At 39.7% G+C, this 22,111-nt stretch overlaps 1 protein-coding gene across 3 annotated transcripts; it reads left to right on the top strand.

Moving 5' to 3' along the window:
- Positions 1-11,065: 11,065 nt before the first annotated feature.
- On the top strand, positions 11,066-20,764 carry LOC131219265 (probable WRKY transcription factor 57). 3 transcript variants are annotated; one of them, XM_058214320.1, is made up of 4 exons: positions 11,066-12,056; positions 14,002-14,145; positions 15,639-16,136; positions 18,535-18,631. In XM_058214320.1, exons 1-3 carry the CDS (start codon positions 11,668-11,670, stop codon positions 16,093-16,095), a joined length of 990 nt encoding a protein of 329 aa, XP_058070303.1. In that variant the 5' UTR covers positions 11,066-11,667; the 3' UTR covers positions 16,096-16,136; positions 18,535-18,631. The 3 variants fall into 3 exon arrangements, with proteins under 3 accessions (XP_058070303.1, XP_058070302.1, XP_058070304.1); XM_058214319.1 differs by lacking the exon at positions 18,535-18,631 and adding an exon at positions 20,386-20,764 and having other exon boundaries at positions 11,067-12,056; XM_058214321.1 differs by lacking the exon at positions 18,535-18,631 and adding an exon at positions 20,386-20,764 and having other exon boundaries at positions 11,094-12,056; positions 15,738-16,136.
- The last annotated feature ends 1,347 nt before the right edge of the window (positions 20,765-22,111 follow it).

Genomic DNA, 22,111 nt, shown 5'->3' on the forward strand with positions numbered 1-22,111 from the left:
TTAAATCAGACATGTCAGATGGGTGGAGTAAATCCTTATGGCCGACCACTTCCTGATCATTGACATGGGCCAAACTTGAGATCGATTCCAAGGGTATTTGGGTTGTACATTCATGATTATCATCCCAATACTCATCATCTTCTAATTCAGTATAGTTCACAAGTGGGATGGGATCGCTTTCCTCAAATTGTGTTTCTAGGTTGGGTTGAGGCTTGATTAAACTAGCATCTTCCTCCTCATTGAAACCAAGTGTGTCAGTATCTCTATATTTGAAAACTAACAGTGTCTCTTGATCATTCCTTTAGATGGTCATTGAGATTGACTCTTCAAGAAATTGAACCATGTGCTCATTAATAGAATTCAACTCCTTATTCTCAATTTCAGTATCTTCTGCAAGTGAGTTTGGATCACTCTCCTTGCATTGTGTTTCTTAATTGGGTTAAGACTAGTATGACCTAGCCTCTTCCTCCTCATTGAGGTGCGGCTGAATTCTTTGCATTAAAGATATGAGCGATTCACATGATGTTCTAATGGCAGCGAATGATCGTGTGACATATTCGTTGAATTGTTCTTGAGCATCTATGTATTTCTGAATTGACTCCTACTGGATTGTTTCTGGTTCAATCACATAAGTAGAGAATCCAAGGGAGTAGTCATTAAAATCAATTGGTGGTTCATCTCCCCAATGCTGATGTTTCCACTAATCATAGTCATACGGGTCATAGGCCGGAGAGCTTGATGGTTGTTGGTACACATTAACACCCGTAATGTAATCTTGCATTGTTTTCTTCTTGTCTGATGGGTGATAGTAGTTCTCATCCCAATAATCACGATGACCCCAATAATCACGTATTGTTCTCTTAATTGATGGAGTGTGATTATTCTCCCACCTATAATCACTGAAGGACTTCTTAACCGGTGGTGCATTATATTCCGGTCAGTTCTCGATGATGGTTTCAGAAAAATTTTGAGATGTAGGTTATTTCCTAACATAATTATCTGACAGCCCTTCACAATATCTCGCACTTTCTAGAACTAACTCAGCATACTGACGTTCTCACTCTTGTATATACATGGTAAAACCCTAATTCGAAATCTAATTCTAAAAAAAATAAAAGAAAATCCTACAGCAATATGGAGAGTAAGTAGAGAAGACGTCAGACGAAAGTTACCAGATTAGAGAGTTCTATGTTAGGAACCTACAAAACAGAAAGCAATGCTAGTTTGTAAAACAAAGCGGAAAAATTCCTAACCTAAAAATAAAACAAAAAGTTGACCATAATCTTAATCTAATTCTAAAACTAATTAATCTCAAAAAAATGCAACCGTTAGTCCTAGGCAACAATGCCAAAAACTTGTTCACAACCTCAAGTGTAGGGGCGCGATGTAGTAATAATCTCGGTAAGACCGAGGTCGAATCCACGGGGACTAATCTTGTATGTATTCTGAAAGCAACTAGAAGTAGAACTAGAAGAGGATCTAAATCAAAATTTGGAATTGTAGTGAGATCAATTGTGAATTGTTTAACTAAAACTTGTAAATTCAAAGGTTGGAACTAGGGTTCCAAGGATCCACTTGTAGCAATTGAGAAGCTACCTTGCATGATTCAAAAGATCCAACTGGAATGAGAGTCCTATCTTATCCAGCTGGAGAAAGAAGAGACGGTTAAATCTCTGAACTTCTCATGAACCTAGTCTTAACAGATAAGAGTTGTGAGGATTAGAAGTGATTCTATCACCCAACCATGCCTAGGAGAGAATGGCAAACAACAAGATATACCAATCCCACAACCAATCATAGGAGAATTGTGAAGATTAGGAATGATTCCTCAGCCAACCATGCCCAAGAGGCGATGGTGAAAAATAAGACTTACTAATTTCACAATCTCAATTCAGGGAAAGAAGATATTCAAAGCAATTGCAGATCCATTATAATTTGAGTCACAACAAACCATTAAACACTAAAAATATTCCTTAATAAATAACTAGAACTCATGAGATTCAATAAAAACATGAATCAAAATAAAGCAAATATCACAATCACACTACAAGCTTCACCTCGTAGCTAAGAGGTTTAGCCAACTATAGACATAATTGGATCTAAAATCTTCAAAGAAAGCATCAAAAACTAGGAAGAAGGAAAGAAGAAACTCTTAGGTGACGGCTCCACCCCTTTGCTCTGCTCCTCCAAGCCCTAAATATCCCAAAAAGTCCTTAGAAAAACCATATTTATGGCTTTGCGTAACTACATAACTTTTCTGCACTTCGTAAGTTCTTATGTCATTGAACCTTCTTTCGATGTCTTCGAGAAGTCCTTCGATCCATCGAGAATGTGCCCAAAACAGTCTAGCAAGTTGCTTCAGAATTCTTCAATAAATTCAATGCCATCGAACAGACTTCGATGTCATCGAGCAGTTCTTCGATGTCATCGAGAGAGGCTTCAAGTAATCGAAAACTGCACTCAATATGTCCAGCGACCAACTCGATTTTCATGTAAAAATTTGATGTCATCGAACAGTGGCTTCGATGTCATTGAATGGTGGTATATGACACAGACAATGAAGTGAATTTCAGTACTTTTTTCTTTCGATTTCCTTCCTTCTCCACTTGGTTTTCTTGAATCTTGGGGTCTTGAAATCTTCTATCTTGGTTTTCAAAGATCCATTCTTTGCCTTAGCAATTCTTAAGCCTTAAATCATGCTTTAAGCATTCTTTTCAATCCAAGCTCTTAAACTCACCTTGCAACAAAAACATGTATAAAATATACCATTAAGCATTATCATATTCATAAAACTAAGATATACATGGGAGAAAATATGCAATATTTGAGTCTCAACAATTATGTCTATGGTTAACTAAAGCTCTTTAATAGGGCTAAGAGGTGAAGCTTGTAGCGTGATTGAGATGTTTACTTTACTTTGATTCTTGTTTTTATTGAACTCCATTGATTTCTAGTTGATTGTAAGGAATATTTTCAGTTTTCTATAATTTGTTGTGACATAATTTGTTGTGACTCAAATTATAATAGACGTTGCGATAGCTTTGAATATCTTCTTTTCCTACTTAAGATTGTAGAATTAGTAAATCCTGTTGTTTGCCATCGTATCCGGGGCATGGTTGGGTGATGGATTCCCTTACAAACCTTCACAATTCTCCTTCATTGAGGCTAGTTCAATGAGAAGTTCAGAGATTTGATCATCTCTTCCTCTAACTAGATAAGATAGGACTCTGATTCTAGTTGTGTTTCCTGAATTGAGTAAGGTAGCATCTCAATTGCTACAAGTGGATCCTTGGCACCCTAGTTCACACCTTTAAATTTACAAGTTTCAATTACAATAATCACAATTATTCTCTCTACTATTTCAGATTTAGATTTAGATCTTCTTCTAGTTCTACTTCTAGTTATTTTTAGAAATGTACAAGATTAGTCCCTGTGGATTCGACCTCAGTCTCACTGAGATTATTACTACGTCGCGACCTTACACTTGGTGTTGTGAACAAATGATAGGCTAGATTGGGGTATTGTGGGTTCCATTTGTCGACAATGATTATGATATTATGCATTCCATCTCGTCTATTGATGTTGTTGCGATTGTCCCCATTGAGTGGCAAATGGCATGCCTTCGGTAGAGGCGACAAGATTATCTTCTTCCATTGGATGGGGGTAAATAACACTTTTGTCACCATTCTTGTATCTAATAGGCCTTCCTTCCACTATTAGCTGTACCGAGGAGGCCCGATGAGTCCATCAAAGGGAGATCATCCCAGTCCTTATTTCATATTCGAGTTGTTCTCCAACGCGGATGAATTAGGTAAAGTTGGCATACAGATACGAGACAAGGTAGCCAAAGATACTCAGGTTTGTCGAATGGACGATTATAGAGATTTTCTCCTCCTCGTCGATGGGTGTCTTCATTCTAACAACCATGGTCGGCCACTATCCAATATAGTTGATAAAGACTCATCATCCATTTGCCTTAAGGAAGCAAGATTTTCCCTTCTGGGTGTTAAGTTGAGATTGTATGTGAAACGGTCAATAAATGCTTAAGAAAGTTGTTTCCAAGTTTTGATTGGATAATAGTCCAATGGCGTGTACCAATATAATGCGTCTCATTTCAAGGACTTCTGAAACAGACGGATCAATGCTCCTTCATTGCTTATCACGGCATTAAGCTCTCCACAGAATGCTCTCAAGTGGTCTAAAGGTACCTTTGTGTCAAGAAAGAGACAAAGGTCCCTAAACTTGGTGGATGGAAGATCCACCCCCTATTGCTTCTGCAGCTTCCTCTTCATCTCTCGTATTTACTCTTGAAATTGTTTAATTTCAGATGTACTGGATGAGAGGATTTTTCCCCTAGCTCGGTCTGGATTGCCCCCTCTCATAGTAATTTGCATTGTGGATGCTAACTCTTACTTGGAGGAGGTTGGACCTGGCAATTACTCCCATTATAAAAAGTTTGTTGAATTAGGACTAGGAAAGGAGACTGTGAAGAAACCTTGGTTGTGGGACAATATTGAAATTGACTAGAATTCTTGTTAGGAGGAGGATGTTGGAATTGATTGGGAATGCGTAAAGTGATTGGAAATGGTTCCCATTTGTGGGAAGATATTGGAAGAAACGCCCTAAGGTGAAAGGTTGTTCTAGTTGAAGGTCTCTGTAAGTCCTGCATGGATCTTGATGACCGTGGTTGGATTGTATTGGAGGTTGAAAGAGGCGGAAGAGATGGTGGTCGTTGTTGTCGTGCTGGGCCATCTTGGAGGTTTTATGTACATATTTCTTGCACATATCGGCGAAGCATTTCTTATATGATCTTTGTATTTCAAGTTAGATCCTAGATACAGGAGACCGACATTGGTTTTGCCAAATGTGTCAGTGGGGGAAAAGCCTTCTTCGTGGTTGGCCATGGCCATTTAAGATCTAGTATGGATTGGGTTGTGGTATAAAGCTATTCAGGATAGTTTGGCTCGAGTAGGTGAGATGGTTTTGGATTTTTATTTTATTTTTTAAATTTTTTTGAGGTTTTAGAATTGAAATGAATGCAGATACAGATGCAAGTGCTCAAGGACTATTAACCCTTATGAATTGGTGAAATCTTATTTTTCAAGTCGGATCGCGACTGGTGTGACTAGCATATCCCTGGCAGAGTCTCCATTCAGTGAATGCTGGATCCCAGGTCAGAATTGACTTAAGGCCGCTTTTCCATGGGTTACCTCTTTTGAGGGTTTTGCACTTTGATGGATTGATTATGGTTGATTAGAGTTACCACTAGTTAATTTCTTCATCTTTATAGTCGTCTAGACCCTATAAAAATGTTAGGGTAGAGATCCGAAGATTTCTTGCCCTAAGATGACTCTTTGGTTTTGCGATCAGAGATTTTGAGTAAGGGATTGCGGGTACAGAGTGGGAATGTGTTAGACACCCACTTTACTCTTACAGATGTATGGTTTTTTACTTCACAAGATCTAACTGTTCTTGAGGCTCTCTTCCTCACTCTCACTCTCCTTGGTGGGGTGGATGACTAAGGGGGTTTAGAATGCTCGAAAGATGCTTATGGATAAAAGGGATGGTCGGTGATGGATGAAAGAATGGTAATGGATGCTTGATTGAGGATACTTCCAAATTGGTAAGAATGATTTGAAATGTCAAGGGAACTGGAATATTTATAGCCCTCCAACCTAGTTTTATGGTAATTCCTTCAAAACTTGAGGCTAAAAGGGCTCGGACTGCTGAGATTTGAGATTGTCATGTGGTAAAATCTCATGTGTTGGTTTGAATGACATTATGTATAATTTTGGCTTGAGAAAGGGAAATCAAAGTAATTTTAAAGTTTTGCACATGTATGAAATAGGCAAGGAAGACAGTTGCACGTGATTGGATAGCTGGCCAAAGTACGGCTAGTGCCATGTGGCGAGCGCCACCTTAGGTGCTGCTCATCGTCTACTTTTGTTCCATCTTTGGAGGAGGCTTCTTCAGTACATGTGGATAACTTTGTCTCATCTTTCCTCCGATTTGGGCTTTAGAATGGGCTTGAGCCAAAATGGCTTTATGGACTTTGCTTGACATGTGAGTTGATTGGGTCGGCCATGTGGGTTGACTCAAGGGTTAACTGTATAGATTAAGTTTTTCTTAGAGTTTAGGTTCGGGACCAGGTTTAGGGTTTTATCAGATTATTGCGACTGGGTTAATTGGGTTTTAGGGTTGGTTCCTAGGGTTTTAGGGTTTCTTGGATTTAAATTTAGGGTTTATGGTTTGGATTCGAGTTTGGCTTAGGATTAATGATATAAATCGGGGTTTCTGTTCAATCTTTATCAAGCTTATGGGCTCGAGGTGGGTTATCTACAAGCACATTAGCACATGTGAGGCACAAGAGAAGATGGATGATGGCATATGTGGCATAGTGGCACACGTGGTACAAGACTGAAGATGGACAATATCTCATTTGACACATTGGCACATGTGGCACATGTGAGACAATTGAACATGGATAGTGATGCATTTATTCTCTAACCCTTAAGAAACTCATTTTCCTTCCATAGTGAGAAAATGCTTTTCTTAGGGATATGACAAAAATATAAATTGAAAAATGGTATTTTCCATAATTTCTTATTAAAAAAAGGCTTAGCCGAAAAAGGAAACTGAGTTTCACAGGAAACACCATCACGCTTTCCATGAATCCAAACAAACCCTAAGATACTTGGTTAAGAGAGAATGTTAGTATAAAATATGAGAGCCAAATACACATAAAGTAAATTAGCAGTGAAACTTGTAACCATTACATCTTTACACACAAAAGAATCTTTTTACAGTTATCAAACAAACAATAGCATGATATAATCATTAAGTTATGTCACTGCACAATTATTAGGATGAATAATCACAACCAATTTCCAACCAACTACTATTATAATTGGATAAGCAAACAAGCTAGTAAAGTAGTAAAGTACTATGTGATCATTGCACATTTCCTTGTAATTGATGAGTTTCATACATTTAGGGCACGTTTATTTGAGTATCTTTCATACATTTGTATCTTGGGATTATACTTTGTAATAGTGAGTTTCATAATTTTAATTGGTTTTATTTGAGTTAATATGTGCCATGTGTACAATTTCGAATTCACGGATTGCTGAGCATCAAAATAGAATTTCATAAAAGGACAAATGCTAATTCCAACCTCAAAAGTATACTCATCTCACGCGTCTAGCTGTGCTATGGTGGGCCACACCAACCCACCCGTACAAATAACATTTCTGGTTCAAACTTACTACACAAACTTTCTTATAAATGAGAAATACTCCTTGGGAGGAAGGCAGAATTTACAGAGAAATTGGTTGCTTGCCATCAAATAATATATGCTCACTGTGATGTGTGTTGAACATCAACACCATTAATCAGATGCACCATTCCATGGTGGCCCACATGCTTAAAAATCAATTCAATCCATGACTTGGTGGGCCACACCATATACAACAGTTTAGAGGGGTTATCCTCCAATTAAAATCTTGATTATCATTTATTGGGCGTACTAAGATGTCGTTCAAAAATCCAGCACATCCATTGCATGTGTCCCAATAGGATGAGGGGTCATGCCAAGTTTAAGCTGCATTCAAAACTCATGTGGGCCACACTGAGTGCTTTTATAAGTTTTAGGCATGTCTTCACATGGTTTTAGGTGGTATGGCTTCCCTCAGTTTCGTATACGGCTTATTTTTGGGATATACCATAACCTAAAGGGGACCATCAAATGCACGGTGTTGATGTTCAACGCACATCACAGTTGGGCCCACACAGCTCCCCCTCGACTTTATAGTACCATTTCCATACACACACGTATGACTATTAAATTGTTGGTCATTCATTGGATGCATGGTTAAAAAAAATATATATCCAATGGCCTCCTTCTAAAAAATAAGTAAGATTTTTTTCTCTAGCTGCTTGTGGATGATACATACGCATCCAGAGCATCAAATATCTCCCCAACTTAAATTTTAGCAACCTATGTTGGAAATTGGAACAAAAATATAACCAATGATGATAGGGTAGAACTAGGTCACCTCTTTTAGTGGTCAGCAATGATGAGGCAACAGCGAGAGATATGGAAGAGTTGATTGCATGCATATGTGCGAGCACGGTACACCTGTACATTATCCAGGCCGTTCATTGGGTGGGGTAAGAACATGAACGTGGCATGTCTCACAGATCAAGCTTTTCCTCTAGCAGTTTGATGGACAAGATTAAAATGGTTGTGACTTAGATCCATGGTAGTTTACCTCCATACGGGTCATGTGTCAGTCAATCAAGACCATTCAAGCTATGGATCAATTTTGTACGGAGTTCTAACCATTGAATTAGCGTCTATCAAACGGACGGCCCAGAATTAAATTGTTTTCTGGCCAAATTGACGGGGCGAGATTTGGAAGTCAAGGTCATCCTATCTTAATATTTATGCTATTCTCCACGGGGGAGTGGGCCATGATTTTGGGACGCGGATTTCCTGCGAAAGCCTTTCGCAGGAAGTTCCTGCGCTGGGAACCCAGGTGGGGCCCACTGTGATGATTTTGAGAAATCCTCTCCGTCCATCAGTTTTGTGAGTTCATTTTAGGGCATGAGGCCAAAAATTAACCATACCCAATTCTCAAGTGGGCCGAAAATGTGAGAATTGAATTTTGACAGTTGAAATATTCGTAGGCCACAGAAGTTTTGAATCATTCTAATATTTGTTTTTTCAGTTCATCCCAGTACGAATGACGTTATTAACGGTATGGATGGCATGTAAACATCACTGTAGAATTCAGGGAGGTTTCAACGGTAGGAATTTCCCTAACCACCTTTTCCTTTACTACGGATCACTTGAGTCGTGGATCCTACTCAATTTTGGTCTCATAGCCTAAAATGATCTCACAAAACGGATGGACAGGGTAGATTCCATACAAACATCACAGTGGGCCCCACCTGGGTTTCAGCGCAGGAACTTCCTGCGAAAGCCTTCCGCAGGAAATCCGCGTCCACGATTTTGGCAGTCTGGAATGCCCAGCATGCACGCAACGTGTTCAGTGGACAAGTCACTACCGTTTAGAAAATAAAATCACTGCCATTTAATATTAACGTAAAACTCTGGCCACAATGTCTCCCAAGACCCACATGCATTTCAAAATGAGTTTTTGAAAAGTCCAATTTTGAAAAGCAGGCAGATTTTCCCACTAACCATCTTTCCATATTGTAACACGTGTCCACCCCCTCTCCATGCACACAAAAATGCATTTACACGGCTGAGCTTTGCTGGAGCCCAACACGTGCGTACCCGTCAGACAATGCACACGCCACCACACGTGCTCCCATGGCCGGACAGGTGCAATATCCAAGCCATCCATCAGAATGCTACCACTAATCACGACGGTCCACTAGTTAGGTGGGCCATAATTAACTGAAGAAAATGTATAAACTTGAAAAAATAGCCAAGTGGGGCCCATCGACTGTATGATCTTTAGATCAAGAGACAGGATCCCCGAACGTACGAGGCATGTAATCACGACGCCGTTCACGTACTGATAGCATAGGTTCCTCCAAAGTAGCCCTAGACCGGCCTACACACCCACGTCATCAACCGTGGATCTTAGAGGGGAAGAAATATACCATGTTTGGCACGTGCCATCGGTGTTGTCATTCCAACCGGCACCGCCTAGAAGTGGGGCCCACATCTACTGATGCTTGCCGTTGGTATGCTGGGCTCTATCAAGGATGGATAGCGACGCAAAACAAAACAATCTCCAACGGCCAATCCTAGCCGTTCCTTCAGATGAAGGTGAAAGCCGCCCATTACGCATTGGAGAAAGTCCACCCCACCAATCCTGTGGCCGGGATTGTCCGGATAAGGTGAATTTGATTGGCCCCACAGGATTCAACAACCCAGATTGATGAAAGACGTGGGCTTCCGTGCTTTCGGTCAATGGTGACTGGTGGCACAAGGGTACGAAATCCAGGCCGTACATCTTCGACCCATTGTAAACGTACCAAGGAGACCGCTACCCTAGTGCCACGTGTACAGCTACACGTGCCAACCGGCTTTGTGGGAAGACCTACCTGTAGGTCCTTCCTCCGCGGGTTGCCTTCGCTACCTCAATCTATGGGGGCTGCCACCATTTTAAAATGGCCTTGAGTCCTCTCATCAGATCGATGTACAACGACTATCCATACCGTTAAAGCTGTAATACTAAAAAATGGAGCATATCCTTAAAATCATACAGACCACGAAATCCTAACCATTCAATTAATATCTGTTAAATGGATGGTCGACGTTAAAATAGCAGTTGCTCAGGATAATGCTATCTTTACTTTTCTGTGCAGTTTTTCTGTTATGCTCTGGCCACACACGCCTGGGTCACCGATTTGGACATGATGGACGACGTAGCAACTACGACGTGTGAACGGTTGAGGAGTCACCGCCATTTTATAAATAGTGTAAAACTAACACATGAAACTGGCGCCTCGATCCATTGCCACTGACGGAGCAGAATTTCAAATGCTACTCTGCCCTGCGCGTGAGATATCCACGCCTTTCATCAACGCCCTCCCACCAATGAGTGGTAGAGAAAGACTCAAGCTCTATCCGGTTATCAGGAGGACCTCGTATGCCTGAGCCCAAAATCAGTACTGTCTTGCCACTAGGTGGGCCACAATGAGAGTCGATTATGGGAAACCGTCCATCTTCTGAACGAGTATCTCTCACCAAACGACAAAAAGAACCGAATTCGATCCATATCAGCAGCAGGGCGCTACGCGATTGACGGTCTCAATCCGTCACACACGGGGAAACATTGGCAAACGTGCGGGGGTGTAGTAAAGAAACTCCTACTCGCGCGAATAATCAATCATAGTGATTTTCCTTACAGTTTCTCTTATCCCGAGAAATGTACAGGTACTACGTTCAGTACCATATCCAACTGCACCTCTCCTCTTTACTCAAGAAAGATTTAGGTATATAACCCATCCGAACCGTCCAATACGACGATATTTAGTGTATGTAGACCACTTACCCATAAAATCAATCAATCCAATCATCAGGTGGGCCAAAACTGTATCCTACATTATATCGATAACCATACATGGATGAAAAATCTCTGGCCAAAAAAATGGTGAAACCATCCCGATTTCAAGATGGATGATCTTCATCATGGGACCGATCCTTTTAACGGATTGGATGTCCTACACGTGTGAACATATGGCTGGAAGAAAGGGCGGAGAAGGGAAGCGTAAGGCACGCTGTGAAGTACTGGATACCCTGAGATCGCCTCATGTCCGTACGAGGGAGAGGAGTTGACGGCGATTTTTCTCACTCACCTTTTTCTTTTTTTTTTTCCGTTTCTTCCATTGACGAGACTTCGAAACCCCTCTTTTTCAAATCTATCTCTCTCTCTCTGCCGAGAATCTGACACACGCTCGCCGTTGGCAATTCGAACGCCGGATTCTGACGCAAACGTCATGGGAATTCTCGAGCCTGCTATAAACTCCGCTTCCGTCGCTTATAAGCGAAGAAATCCAAAACCCTAGCATTTCCTACCTTTTCTTCTCCTCGCCGGAATTATGTTTCTTTCCTGACGCAACCGCCGGAAAACCTAGAACTCGATCTCTCTCAAACTCCATAGGATCGAGGTCGTCAGATTCCCGGCGATGGACGACGACAAGAAATCCAGATCGGGAGCGAACTTCTCCGGTGACTCCTCGTGGTCGTTCTCCGACGCAGGCAGCTCCTCCGGCTACTTCTTTGACGATCGGGAGAGCAGCATCCTTAGCGAATTCGGATGGAATCTGCCGCAGAAGATCGAAAGCCGGGATTGCGAGAACGGCAGCAGTTTTCCACCGCTCGATCTGGAGGAGGGTTCCGATCCGGTGGGAAGCTTCGGGGTGCCGGGAAACACGGGCTTGGCCGGTTTTCCGGCGGTGGCGACGCCATCGGTGGAGAGATCCGGCGACGCGAATCCGTCGGTGTCGTCAAGCTCGAGCGAGGAGGCGCCGGGAAAACCGCCGGGATCTGACGGGAAACCACCGTCCGAGAAACCGTGAGTGGTTTTTTTTCTGGTAAATCCCGATTTCGGGATACGCTCTTCCTGTCCTGATGGCAATTTCGTAATAAAGAGGATTTTGCTTCCATGGCAAATTTGTAATAAACCCTTCGTCGAGGGTAAATTGCGGAAACTGAAACTATAAAAATTACAATAATCCGAAAATTACGCAATTTTGAAAAAGAAAAAGAATCTAAAATGGAAAACGAAGTTCAGGGTTACTTTCGTCATTTAGAAAGATCACAAGTCGGTTAGTGGCAATCTTGTAATATTATAGATATTGCATGGGCCATTAGTCTCTTTTTTATGCATTTATTTATTTATTGGAAATACCATAAGTTGCACCTAATGATACAGCCATTCTCCCTAACGTGTCGGATTTTAGAATATCCTATCCGTATAAAACGTGGACCACACCATGATGATCGCCTGATATGAAATTCAAGCCGGTCCACGAATACAGTGGGAAACAAAGTCAATTTCAATGGACAGCCGATGGTATGACTTTGTGTTCTTGGGTCCCCACCCAATGAGTGGATCGGCCTAAATTTTCTTCCAGGTAGTAGCACTGTTTGGCCCACCTTTGTACGGGTAGGATACAATAGGATATAACGTGACAGTCTTAAAAAATGGCTGTATCATAAGTGCATCTGATCTTTTTTCTTTTTTTTTTTAAATTTTATACTTATAACATATGAATCGGATGTGTTAATCATGTTTCAATATTACCCAATAAATAAAATTTTGATTTGATACGATACAATATTGTATTGTTTTGAACATTGATGGTGATATGATATTAGTTAGTAAGGTCATTGGTACGTTTGTAGCTGTGATACATTGCATGGTAAGTTGCCATGCATACCATGCAATGAGTTGTAGGTGAAAATTACCCATTTTCATGGTATTTGCTACTTTCTGCATTTGTCTGTCAGTAAGAAATTTGGGCTAATATTTCTTGCATTCATATAAACTTTGTTGGTTTTCTTTTCTTTTTTAATTTTATTTTTATTAAAGTTGAATACAGTTGTTTGAAGATCTTTTACTTTTTTTATTTTTGTAATTGCAATGTTGTCTTTGAGAAATTTCTTTCTCATGCATTTGCCATGTCCTCAGATGATGATAGTCAGTAAATTTCTGAATTATTATTATTATTTTTTTTTTATCGTTTTTCTTTTGTGGGTTTTTTTATTGGCTGGGCATTTCTTAAAACATCTCTACGATTTGGATTTTTTCCTGCATTACTTCACTCCACAGGGTTGAGGATTTTCTTTTCTTAATTATTTATATATAGCAATATGGGATTTTGAAACTTGTTTTTAAACGTACATTATTGATATGTTTGTTTTTATGATTCTTTATAGTGTTTTTCTTCTTTATATGTTTCTTTCTGTGCCATATTCTGCTGAAAATGGATTTTGGGTTTTTTGTATTCTTATATTTTTATTGCATTTGTCATTTTGTAACATTTATTTCTTACTGAAGATGATGCTTCCGTTCTTTTCTTAGTATTGTATCTGTTGCAACAAGGGCGATGTTTATTGGGACTGTTTGTTGATTGTTACTGGCAATATTGGGTTCTAATCTATTTAATTGTTGTGCGAGTATCTGCAATGTAGTGATAATTTTTACTGCAGCAGCCTCTTTTTTTTCTTTTTTTACTTTTTTTCATTTTTCGGATAAAGGAAAGCATTGTCCATTGCAATATGAGCTATTGTGTATAAATTAACATAAATCTCTATAGGGAAGTGGTAGTGTTTTTTATTTTAGTCTGATTTTGTTAGTCAACAAAGATTGGCACAACCCACATCAAATTTTCAATCAATTTCAAGTTCATTTACCTTTGGGGCTATTCATTGAGCTTTCATGTGTTTAATTGTATTTTTCATTTATCAAATTTATGTTTTTTATTTGATATATGTAGGTAAAATGTTGTGTGTAGGATTAAAAGCCGGAAGAAAGGGCAAAAGCGAAGCCGCCTGCCACGGTTTGCTTTCATGACTAAGAGTGAAGTCGATCATCTGGAAGATGGCTATAGGTGGCGAAAGTATGGACAGAAAGCAGTAAAAAACAGTCCATTCCCAAGGTTCGGCTGAAAATTCTTCCATTTGATATGATGGGGCATTTCGTGTTTTATCCCATGATTGAATTTTAAGCCTTTGGAAGTTTACTTTTTTCTTCTTCTTCTTTTTTTTTTTTTTTTCCTTTTTTTACTTGTTCATTTTAAAACTTTAAGCAACTCATTTTGCATGAATTTGAGTCCAAATTCCCATGGGTTGGCGACAGTCATAATATAAATTCTTCTTTGGGGAAGAAGTAATTCTTTGGTAACCATGTTTTTGAAAAGTGATTTATCAAATGCTTGTCTTGAATTAGAAAAATTGGGTCGCCTAATGGTAGCCAACCTATGTTTTGGGGTCTCAGCTTCCAGCCCTGGTTACCTACTAAAAGAGCTAAAGAAATGAGCAGAAGTACTTCCAAAGAAAAATAAGAATGATTTGATTTCTTTATTTTTCTTATAATCTAATATTGTGTTATTCTCACACACAAAATTCACGGGGCCATGGTTATGGAAAATCTTGTGGACAATCTGCATCGTCAATATAGACCGTCCATTTGGCCCAAACCCCCCTTTATAGGCTGGCTTTAATAAAAAAAATAAAAAATAAAAAAATCATCCTAATTGGACAATCAAAATCGTTGATTAAGTGGCATGTAAACATGGACAGACGAGATCCATCCTAAAAGGTAACTTGACCATACTGGTACTGTGATTTTCGTAGTGTGGCAGAAGAAGAGCGACCGGACCCATTGAATGGTCCAGATAGGTAATGTGGATGCCAAATAGTACCCATGCATAGCCCACTGGACTCGTTCTTAGTAATTATCTTATATATCCATTTCTTGCCTTTATATTTTTGCCAAACCACCGGGAGCAAATTCACTTCAATACATTTTTTCTTGTGAACATTTTTTGAATTTATTTATCAAGCAAATAAAGTTCAATTCTATTTTATTTTTAAATCTACTTTTCTTTTTTGTCTTTTTCTTTTTCTTTTATTTTATTTAGCTTTTCTCTTATCTTTTGAAATAAAAATTCAACCGAGTTCGGTGCCAACTTCAGAGCCTACAAACATGGTACACTTAAGATCCAGACCGTACATTAGTTGGGGCAATGGATGGTCCTTGGCTCAAAAGTTACACTGATTGGACAGTTACTAACTCTCAGTATCGAAGACTTTTCTTGAGTGTAGGACAGCTGCTTAAATTTTACTTCTTGAGCTTCTACCCCTATTTAGTATGTCACCAATCTGAATGGTGAGGATCAACCAATCAGTATAGCTTTCTGATGTATAAATCCTCAATTGCAAGCCACATATTATGAATGGCCTAAATCTCTCCAGTGTGTGCCTGTTTGGATTGCGCTGTGAGTAACGTGAAAAGAAATTGTTTTGAAAGTGTTTGGTTGCACCAAGTATTGTAATATTTCATGATATGTGTTTGTTGATGTCATGCAATATTTAGGTGCTACCAAATGCAAATTGGCGTTCAACCATTCTCAATTACCTCTTAAATCAGAAATGCAAGAGGCAAGAAAAGGAGAAAGAAGGGAGAATGTGAGCAAAAACTAGATCTATTCAAACCCAAAGAATGGAATCTCATCCATCTATTCTGCAGGAGCTACTATCGTTGTACCAACAGCAAATGCTCGGTAAAGAAAAGAGTGGAACGCTCCTCTGAAGACCCCACCATTGTCATCACCACATACGAAGGCCAGCACTGCCACCACACTGTCAGCTTCTCCCGTGGGGGCGCCATTGCTCATGAGGCTGCCGAACGGCTGGCCTCTTCAACCCTGCAGCTACACTACCCGTCGCTGCAATTCCATTCGGTGGGCACTCAACAGAGCGCTGGGCCACTACACTGGCCCCCAATTGAAGCAGCGGGGCATGCAAGATCACAGGCATCACAGCAGCTTCCAACCGATGAAGGACTACTGGATGATATGGTGCCTGCCGGAATGCGCAGCAGATGAGGGGAGCAGAAGATGGTTTTTATAGACAGACCATTTTCTTGGTAATCTTTGCTTCTCCCTATGCTCAAGTATACAAACTTCTAAAACTTGCTGACTCGACTCAAAACTTAGCTGACTCGAGACTCCAACCTCTACTAGAGAGAGCATAGCCCTCAACCAAGTGCCATGAGCTTCTACTTGTCTATTATTATACATTTTAAGGATTACAACAGCTACTAAAATTAATTAATTTAATTATTAAATAGCCGAGTCAAGTCAAGAAAAGACTGATCAGATGAGTCCTTGAGTCAACGTGACATGAATGGTTACCACTTCCAGGGGCATGAATTTTTATTTCACATGTGGGATTGCCAATTGTTGATTTGAACCGTTAATTCATTCATACTACTAGAGGCAGACTATGGTGCAACGTTGCACCAATCGGCTATCCCAACCATCTGATTAATTGCATGGAAAACATACACTCAAGGGTAAGGAAAAAAAAAAAAAAAAAATCAAAATTGGTTAAATCATTATATTGAAACATCTATTGAACAGGCTCCATCGTTCATTGCTTATGATTCCAAAAAAGTATTTTGGCTAAATAATTGCGACCATTCGATTTTGGGCTCCACCATTGGCATTATGTTTGCACCATGGCCTGCCCCAGTAATGCATTGAATGGACGCCCGGATCAATGATCAGCCATCTCCTGTTTCAATTAGAAGTTCTGGGGACACGCTCATCTCCCCATGGAGGTGTCCACTAGCATTAAACAAATTGAAAATATTTAAGGTAGTAAATAGTAATAAATACTACATAAAACAGGTAAAATAGAGGTTTTAACAACCAATGGGTTGCTAGCTACAAATGCTTGTTTCTTTAGTCGAGTCTGGGAGATTGAAACTCTACCGTTTCATTTTAGCTCTATATGAAGAAGTAGATGACTAGGGGATTCACTGGCTTGAGTTGACCGGAAGAATTAGGTACCGACTTGAAAAGCTTGTCAGGTCAAGACCGAGTCATTCTTGTATACAAGTTTTTTGCGACTCAGGTCCAAAATTTGTTCTAATTGAGTTGACAAATTTGAGCTTTGAGTCGAGTAATTCAATCTTAGGAGTGTATTGAAAGATCAATGTATACACTGCTTGCATTACCTTAGCTAGCAAGTGAAAGTAATGCAGCAGGTGCAGTGGAAAAAAGAAAGGAAGATAATCCTTGTATCTACAAAGAAAAATCTCAGAAAGGGAGAGAGATGAATTTGTTGTTTACAATGTATTGATTTGTTTGTACGAGTAAAAAAAAGAAAAATTTCCGGAAATAGTAAAGCTACTAAAAGTAGTCAAGACACCTAAAGTGACTCAAGCTCACTAGCCACTCCTAACTAGTCCAAACAAAGACTTGAGACAAGACGTGACTCTCTAAACCCTAAAATTAATAAAAATAAGAATTATGGAACTTAATATAGTGAGCAAAGATGGAACTTTGACCCCTGAAAAGGGACTTTTTTGAGAAATCCACTTGGGGTTTGGCATATCAGAGGGCTCAATATTGATGGCTTTCTGATGACATGTTATTCATGTGAATCCAATCACTAGCGCAAAGTTCTGGCTCTCAGAAGTTATAATGCATGTTCAGGCTTCTTTTGCTCCAAATTAATCAGCACGATTTCCATCGATCTTGACACTCCATGAAGTTGTCCGCCACTCATACTACATTAGAAAACAAAAGCAGTACTAATTGTAGGAAAAATGTGTGTTGTCGTCATCGTTATCATTGTTGCCATCATTACTATGTCATGACTCATGGACTGATCTTTCCCATGGGCCTATGTCATGGACTTATCCAAATTTATGCTTATCTTATGCTATGAAGAGGTTTTGTACGTAAGCCTGGAGAACGTTAGAGTTGTAGAGAATGATAGAACGAGAATTGTAGAAAGTTTTAGTGTTGTCCAGAGATGTCTAGAATTGTGTAGAGCTGTATAGAAGTCTTTAGAAGTTCTTACAGAAGTCCAGTAGGGTCTTGTGTGGTGAAGTATGGAATACTTTAGAAATGTTTTAGAGAATTCTCGACTGTTGGATAAGTGCTACATGATACTATCCTAACCACGTATGTCTAGATTTTAAACTCTCCTAGGACCTCATTTGTAAAGCATCTAAGAAAAGTTGTAACTTTGAGAGCTCTAGTGTAAATCAAGGTGTTCGTCAATATTACTTGCATCTCTCTTCCTTGGTGGTAAGTACCGTGAGATGAGTGCCACACAATCTATATGCTTGGGGAAGCATTGGGCTGTGACATGCCAGTTTAATGGCTCTTTTTCCTACTACCCTTGGACTATATCATGTCACAGGTTGAAAAAGGAATGTAGGCGCTAAAGAAGCTGGAAAATAGCAGTTTCATTTCTACCATTCGCTACCATCTCGTTGTAATATTTATTTTTTTTCTTTTGGGTTGCAGGATTAGTGCTCATGGCCCACCTTATCCTGATTTGTTTTCCACATTGTCAAGATATGCCCTCAGTAATTAAAATAACTTTATCTTTATTGTTCTTACATACCATTTTGGCAATTTCCAATTTGTTATTATTTTCTTTATATACCCCTTGTTTAGATTTTCTAATTATATACAAAGCTTTCCATGGTTGTTCAAATTTTCATCAGCCGTTCATCTTCTCCCATGGAGAGATCGAAGAGGAGATTTGCTTGCGTTCTGTGCAGTATCCTGGCCGCTCATCAAGTGGGTACCAACTTGAAACCATGAAGGTCCACTTATCAGATGGGTCGTACGGATGGATTGGAAATATGCCATTAAAAAAAATTTTTAAAAAAAAAAGAAAAGAAAATGCTATTGGTGTTTTTTTTTTTTTTTTTTCCTGAGCATGGATTGCCCTTTTAGTTATTTGGACCACGTTATTCCCGAGCTGGCCTGATCTTTTTATTTTTCGCTAGCTGACGTTCATGGTGTCCCACTTGATGGACGGCCAGGGTCTCTCAAGTCTCTTGTGCGAATTTAATGTCCCTAGCACTTCCCTTGCACTTGGAGGAGCGGATTAGATACTGACCGGTTGAGTAGCGAGACTCGCTATCAAGTGACGTCACCAAGTTTTGTGGGACCCACCATGATATATGTGTTGTATCCACACCATCCATCCATTTGGAGATATCATTTTAAGGCATGGGACAAAGAATGAATCAGATCCAAATCTGGAGTGGACCCCACCACAGAAAACAGTGGGAAGAGTGATGCCTACCGTTGAAACCTTCCTAAGGTCTAATATGATGTTTATCTGAGATCCAACGTGTTCATAAGTTAAGACAGACATGAAAGAAGGCAAAACACAAATTTCAGCTTGATCGAAAACTTTTGTGGCCTTAGAAATTTTTAAGGGTGGATGGCACTCTCTCCACTGTTTTCTATGGTGGGGTCCACCCGAGCTTTGGATCTGATTTGTTATTTGGCTCATATCCTAAATTTATATCACTGAATGGATGGACGGTGTGGATACAACACATACATCATGATGGGTCTCACATAACTTGGTGACGTCACTTAAGTAGCGATTCTCGCTAATCAAACAGTCAGTAGCTAATCCGCGTCCTGCACTTGGTCCCTGCCCGGGCTCTGCCACGTAACTTGTTTTGCCTCGTTGCGAGTTGGGTCTCTGGCATGTGTGGCCCGATTGTGCCCCACATTCTCCGATGATCGGAACCGTCCATTTTCAGGATGCTATGTTGTCTGAGTTCGCATAGGAATCTTACCCTCAATGGATGATCCCGACCATCACTATGTGTAGATGAACTGGAAACAATAAAAATAAGATCTTTTCAATGGTTCATACATTAGTAATGAAAATATGTACGGTTGAAAACATGGGACCATCTCAGTATGTGGGCCCCCGAGTGGGGACACATGTCTTCAATCTAGAAGATAGCGCAAAAACACTAGTACGTGAAGAATTTACACCCAGATCCATAGCTCAACCGGCAGACTGAGTGGAGATACCCCGTTTCAACACTTGAGGTCTTGGTATCGATCCCTAGCGGGGGTGGCTAACATGGAGTGTGTGTACTGACACTTGTGTGTACTAACAAGCTAACTCCGAAAAAAAAACCTAGTATGTGAAGAATTTTGGTAAAGCTTTTATTTTATTATATTTATTTACACGCACTCACAAGTCACACCCCACCACGAGAGGTCTTGTGTTGAAACTTGGTGATAATCGTAATATTTTGCAATCTGGGAACGTGGGCTGTTATTTGCAATAGCATGTCTTATCTCATGTTTTGAGTTTGGATATCTTATACGCAGGCCATGCAATAGAGTATTTGGCGTAGATCACGGACGTTGATCATGATGGCTATACCTTTCCCAGCAGTTTTTTTAAATTATTATTTTCAATCCTTGTTGGAGGTGATCGACATCATGATCATGGATCACGGAAGTACATGATGGGGAAGCATGCAGCAATGTTTATGATCGGGCCTATTTGGATGGCCCACCAAGTAGGTGATCAGATGTTCCTCTTGATTTGTGGGGACATGTGATCAAGCCCTCTATACGTTCAGCTCAGTTTATTTCAATATAGTAGAGCCACAAAATTGGATATTTTGGGGTTATGATTTACTTGTAAATATGGATTTCGGAGGGGTTTTGCCAGTCTTCTATACATGCATCATTATTATTGCTCTTTTTTTGTGGTTTGAAATGCACTTTCTTTGAAGGCATGTGTTACTATACTCAGGATATTATCATCGGGTGGGTCTCACTACGGACCTAGTCACTAACTTATCAATGTACCGGTTGGAAGGAATTACAAAGAAGGGCCCAAAACCCACATGTGCTAATGAACGCATTCAAAGTTACAATTCATCTTTCAGGTGCTCCACATGCCACTTACAACAATTGCCATCATTTATCATCTTTAAGCAGCCCAACAAGTGCAACACGCCACATGTACAACAATCCATCTTCAATTCATGCGTGTAATCTTTCACTTAAAGTCATTTCTTAAGAATGATTTTAAAAATAATAATAATAATAATAATAATAATAATAATAATAATCTAAATAACATATTTGAAGATGTGCTGTTCATAAGGTATTGTACTGCCATTGAGCCAAAATAATGTATGGTAAATAGAACATGCTATCTATCAAAAGTAATGTTGAACGGTTAACAAAACCAACCGTCCAAAATTCAACTTTCATGCGCGCCTCACTAGATGAACATCCCTGATTTCTTTTTCGTACATGATGTTCACGGTGCGGACAACCCAATGGATGGTGCAGATCGCATGGGAGCTGTCACGCTGACTCAGCTTCTACCAAAACCTTGTATTATTTCTAACTGGCCATTTTTACTTAATGGACCACCCCCATTTATAGCACAAGAAGAACACTCTATGCTTCACCACCCTGAAATTTGATTTTTCGCGTGTCGACACGTATACAATGGGCTAAATGAGAACTAAAAAAATAGTGATAGACTAATAATGGTCTTCGCTTGACTTTCGTCTATTTCCAACGTGTGGAAAGGGTTTGGCGGGGACAGTTTCTATCGATATATGTGCAGGATCAGTTTCCTGTGACAGTCCACCACCATTTTAAAAGCGGTGGCGGCTCTCCCACCCCATGTGTCATAATTTAGCTGCCATCGAGTCCGTCCGAATCAATGACCCAATCTGAAATGGTGCATTTAATTTTAAAATTTTAAAAAAAAAGAAAAAATTTAAAAACGAAAAAGAGAAAAAGAATTTTAAAAAAGAAAAAAGAAAAAAAGAGACATCTTAGTGACCATATGATTTTTCCCATGTGCCCTCGCTATTTTGATCTCAACCATCCATGTGAGTGCCATCAATTTGATGGTTGGAATTACTTGATCATTATCATTTTATGGAACATCTATAAGGTCCCTAATTTGGATGGTTTGGATGTTAATGCCCAATCTCATGAGGCATGCCGAAAAAAAAAAAAAAAAGATGGTAGAGAAATTATAGCCCTAAAGCAGCAAAGGATATGGTACGGGTGACCATCA

This window comes from Magnolia sinica, chromosome 11 (assembly GCF_029962835.1).
Source record: "Magnolia sinica isolate HGM2019 chromosome 11, MsV1, whole genome shotgun sequence".
NCBI lineage: Eukaryota > Viridiplantae > Streptophyta > Magnoliopsida > Magnoliales > Magnoliaceae > Magnolia > Magnolia sinica.

Bases quoted from the DNA above. Each gene is read 5' to 3' on its own strand.
- LOC131219265 (XM_058214320.1), top strand. From the start codon at position 11,668: ATGGACGACGACAAGAAATCCAGATCGGGAGCGAACTTCTCCGGTGAC. The intron at 12,057-14,001 runs GTGAGTGGTTTT...TGTTGTGTGTAG, and splicing joins AAACCACCGTCCGAGAAACC to GATTAAAAGCCGGAAGAAAG. The intron at 14,146-15,638 runs GTTCGGCTGAAA...CTCTTAAATCAG, and splicing joins AAAAACAGTCCATTCCCAAG to AAATGCAAGAGGCAAGAAAA.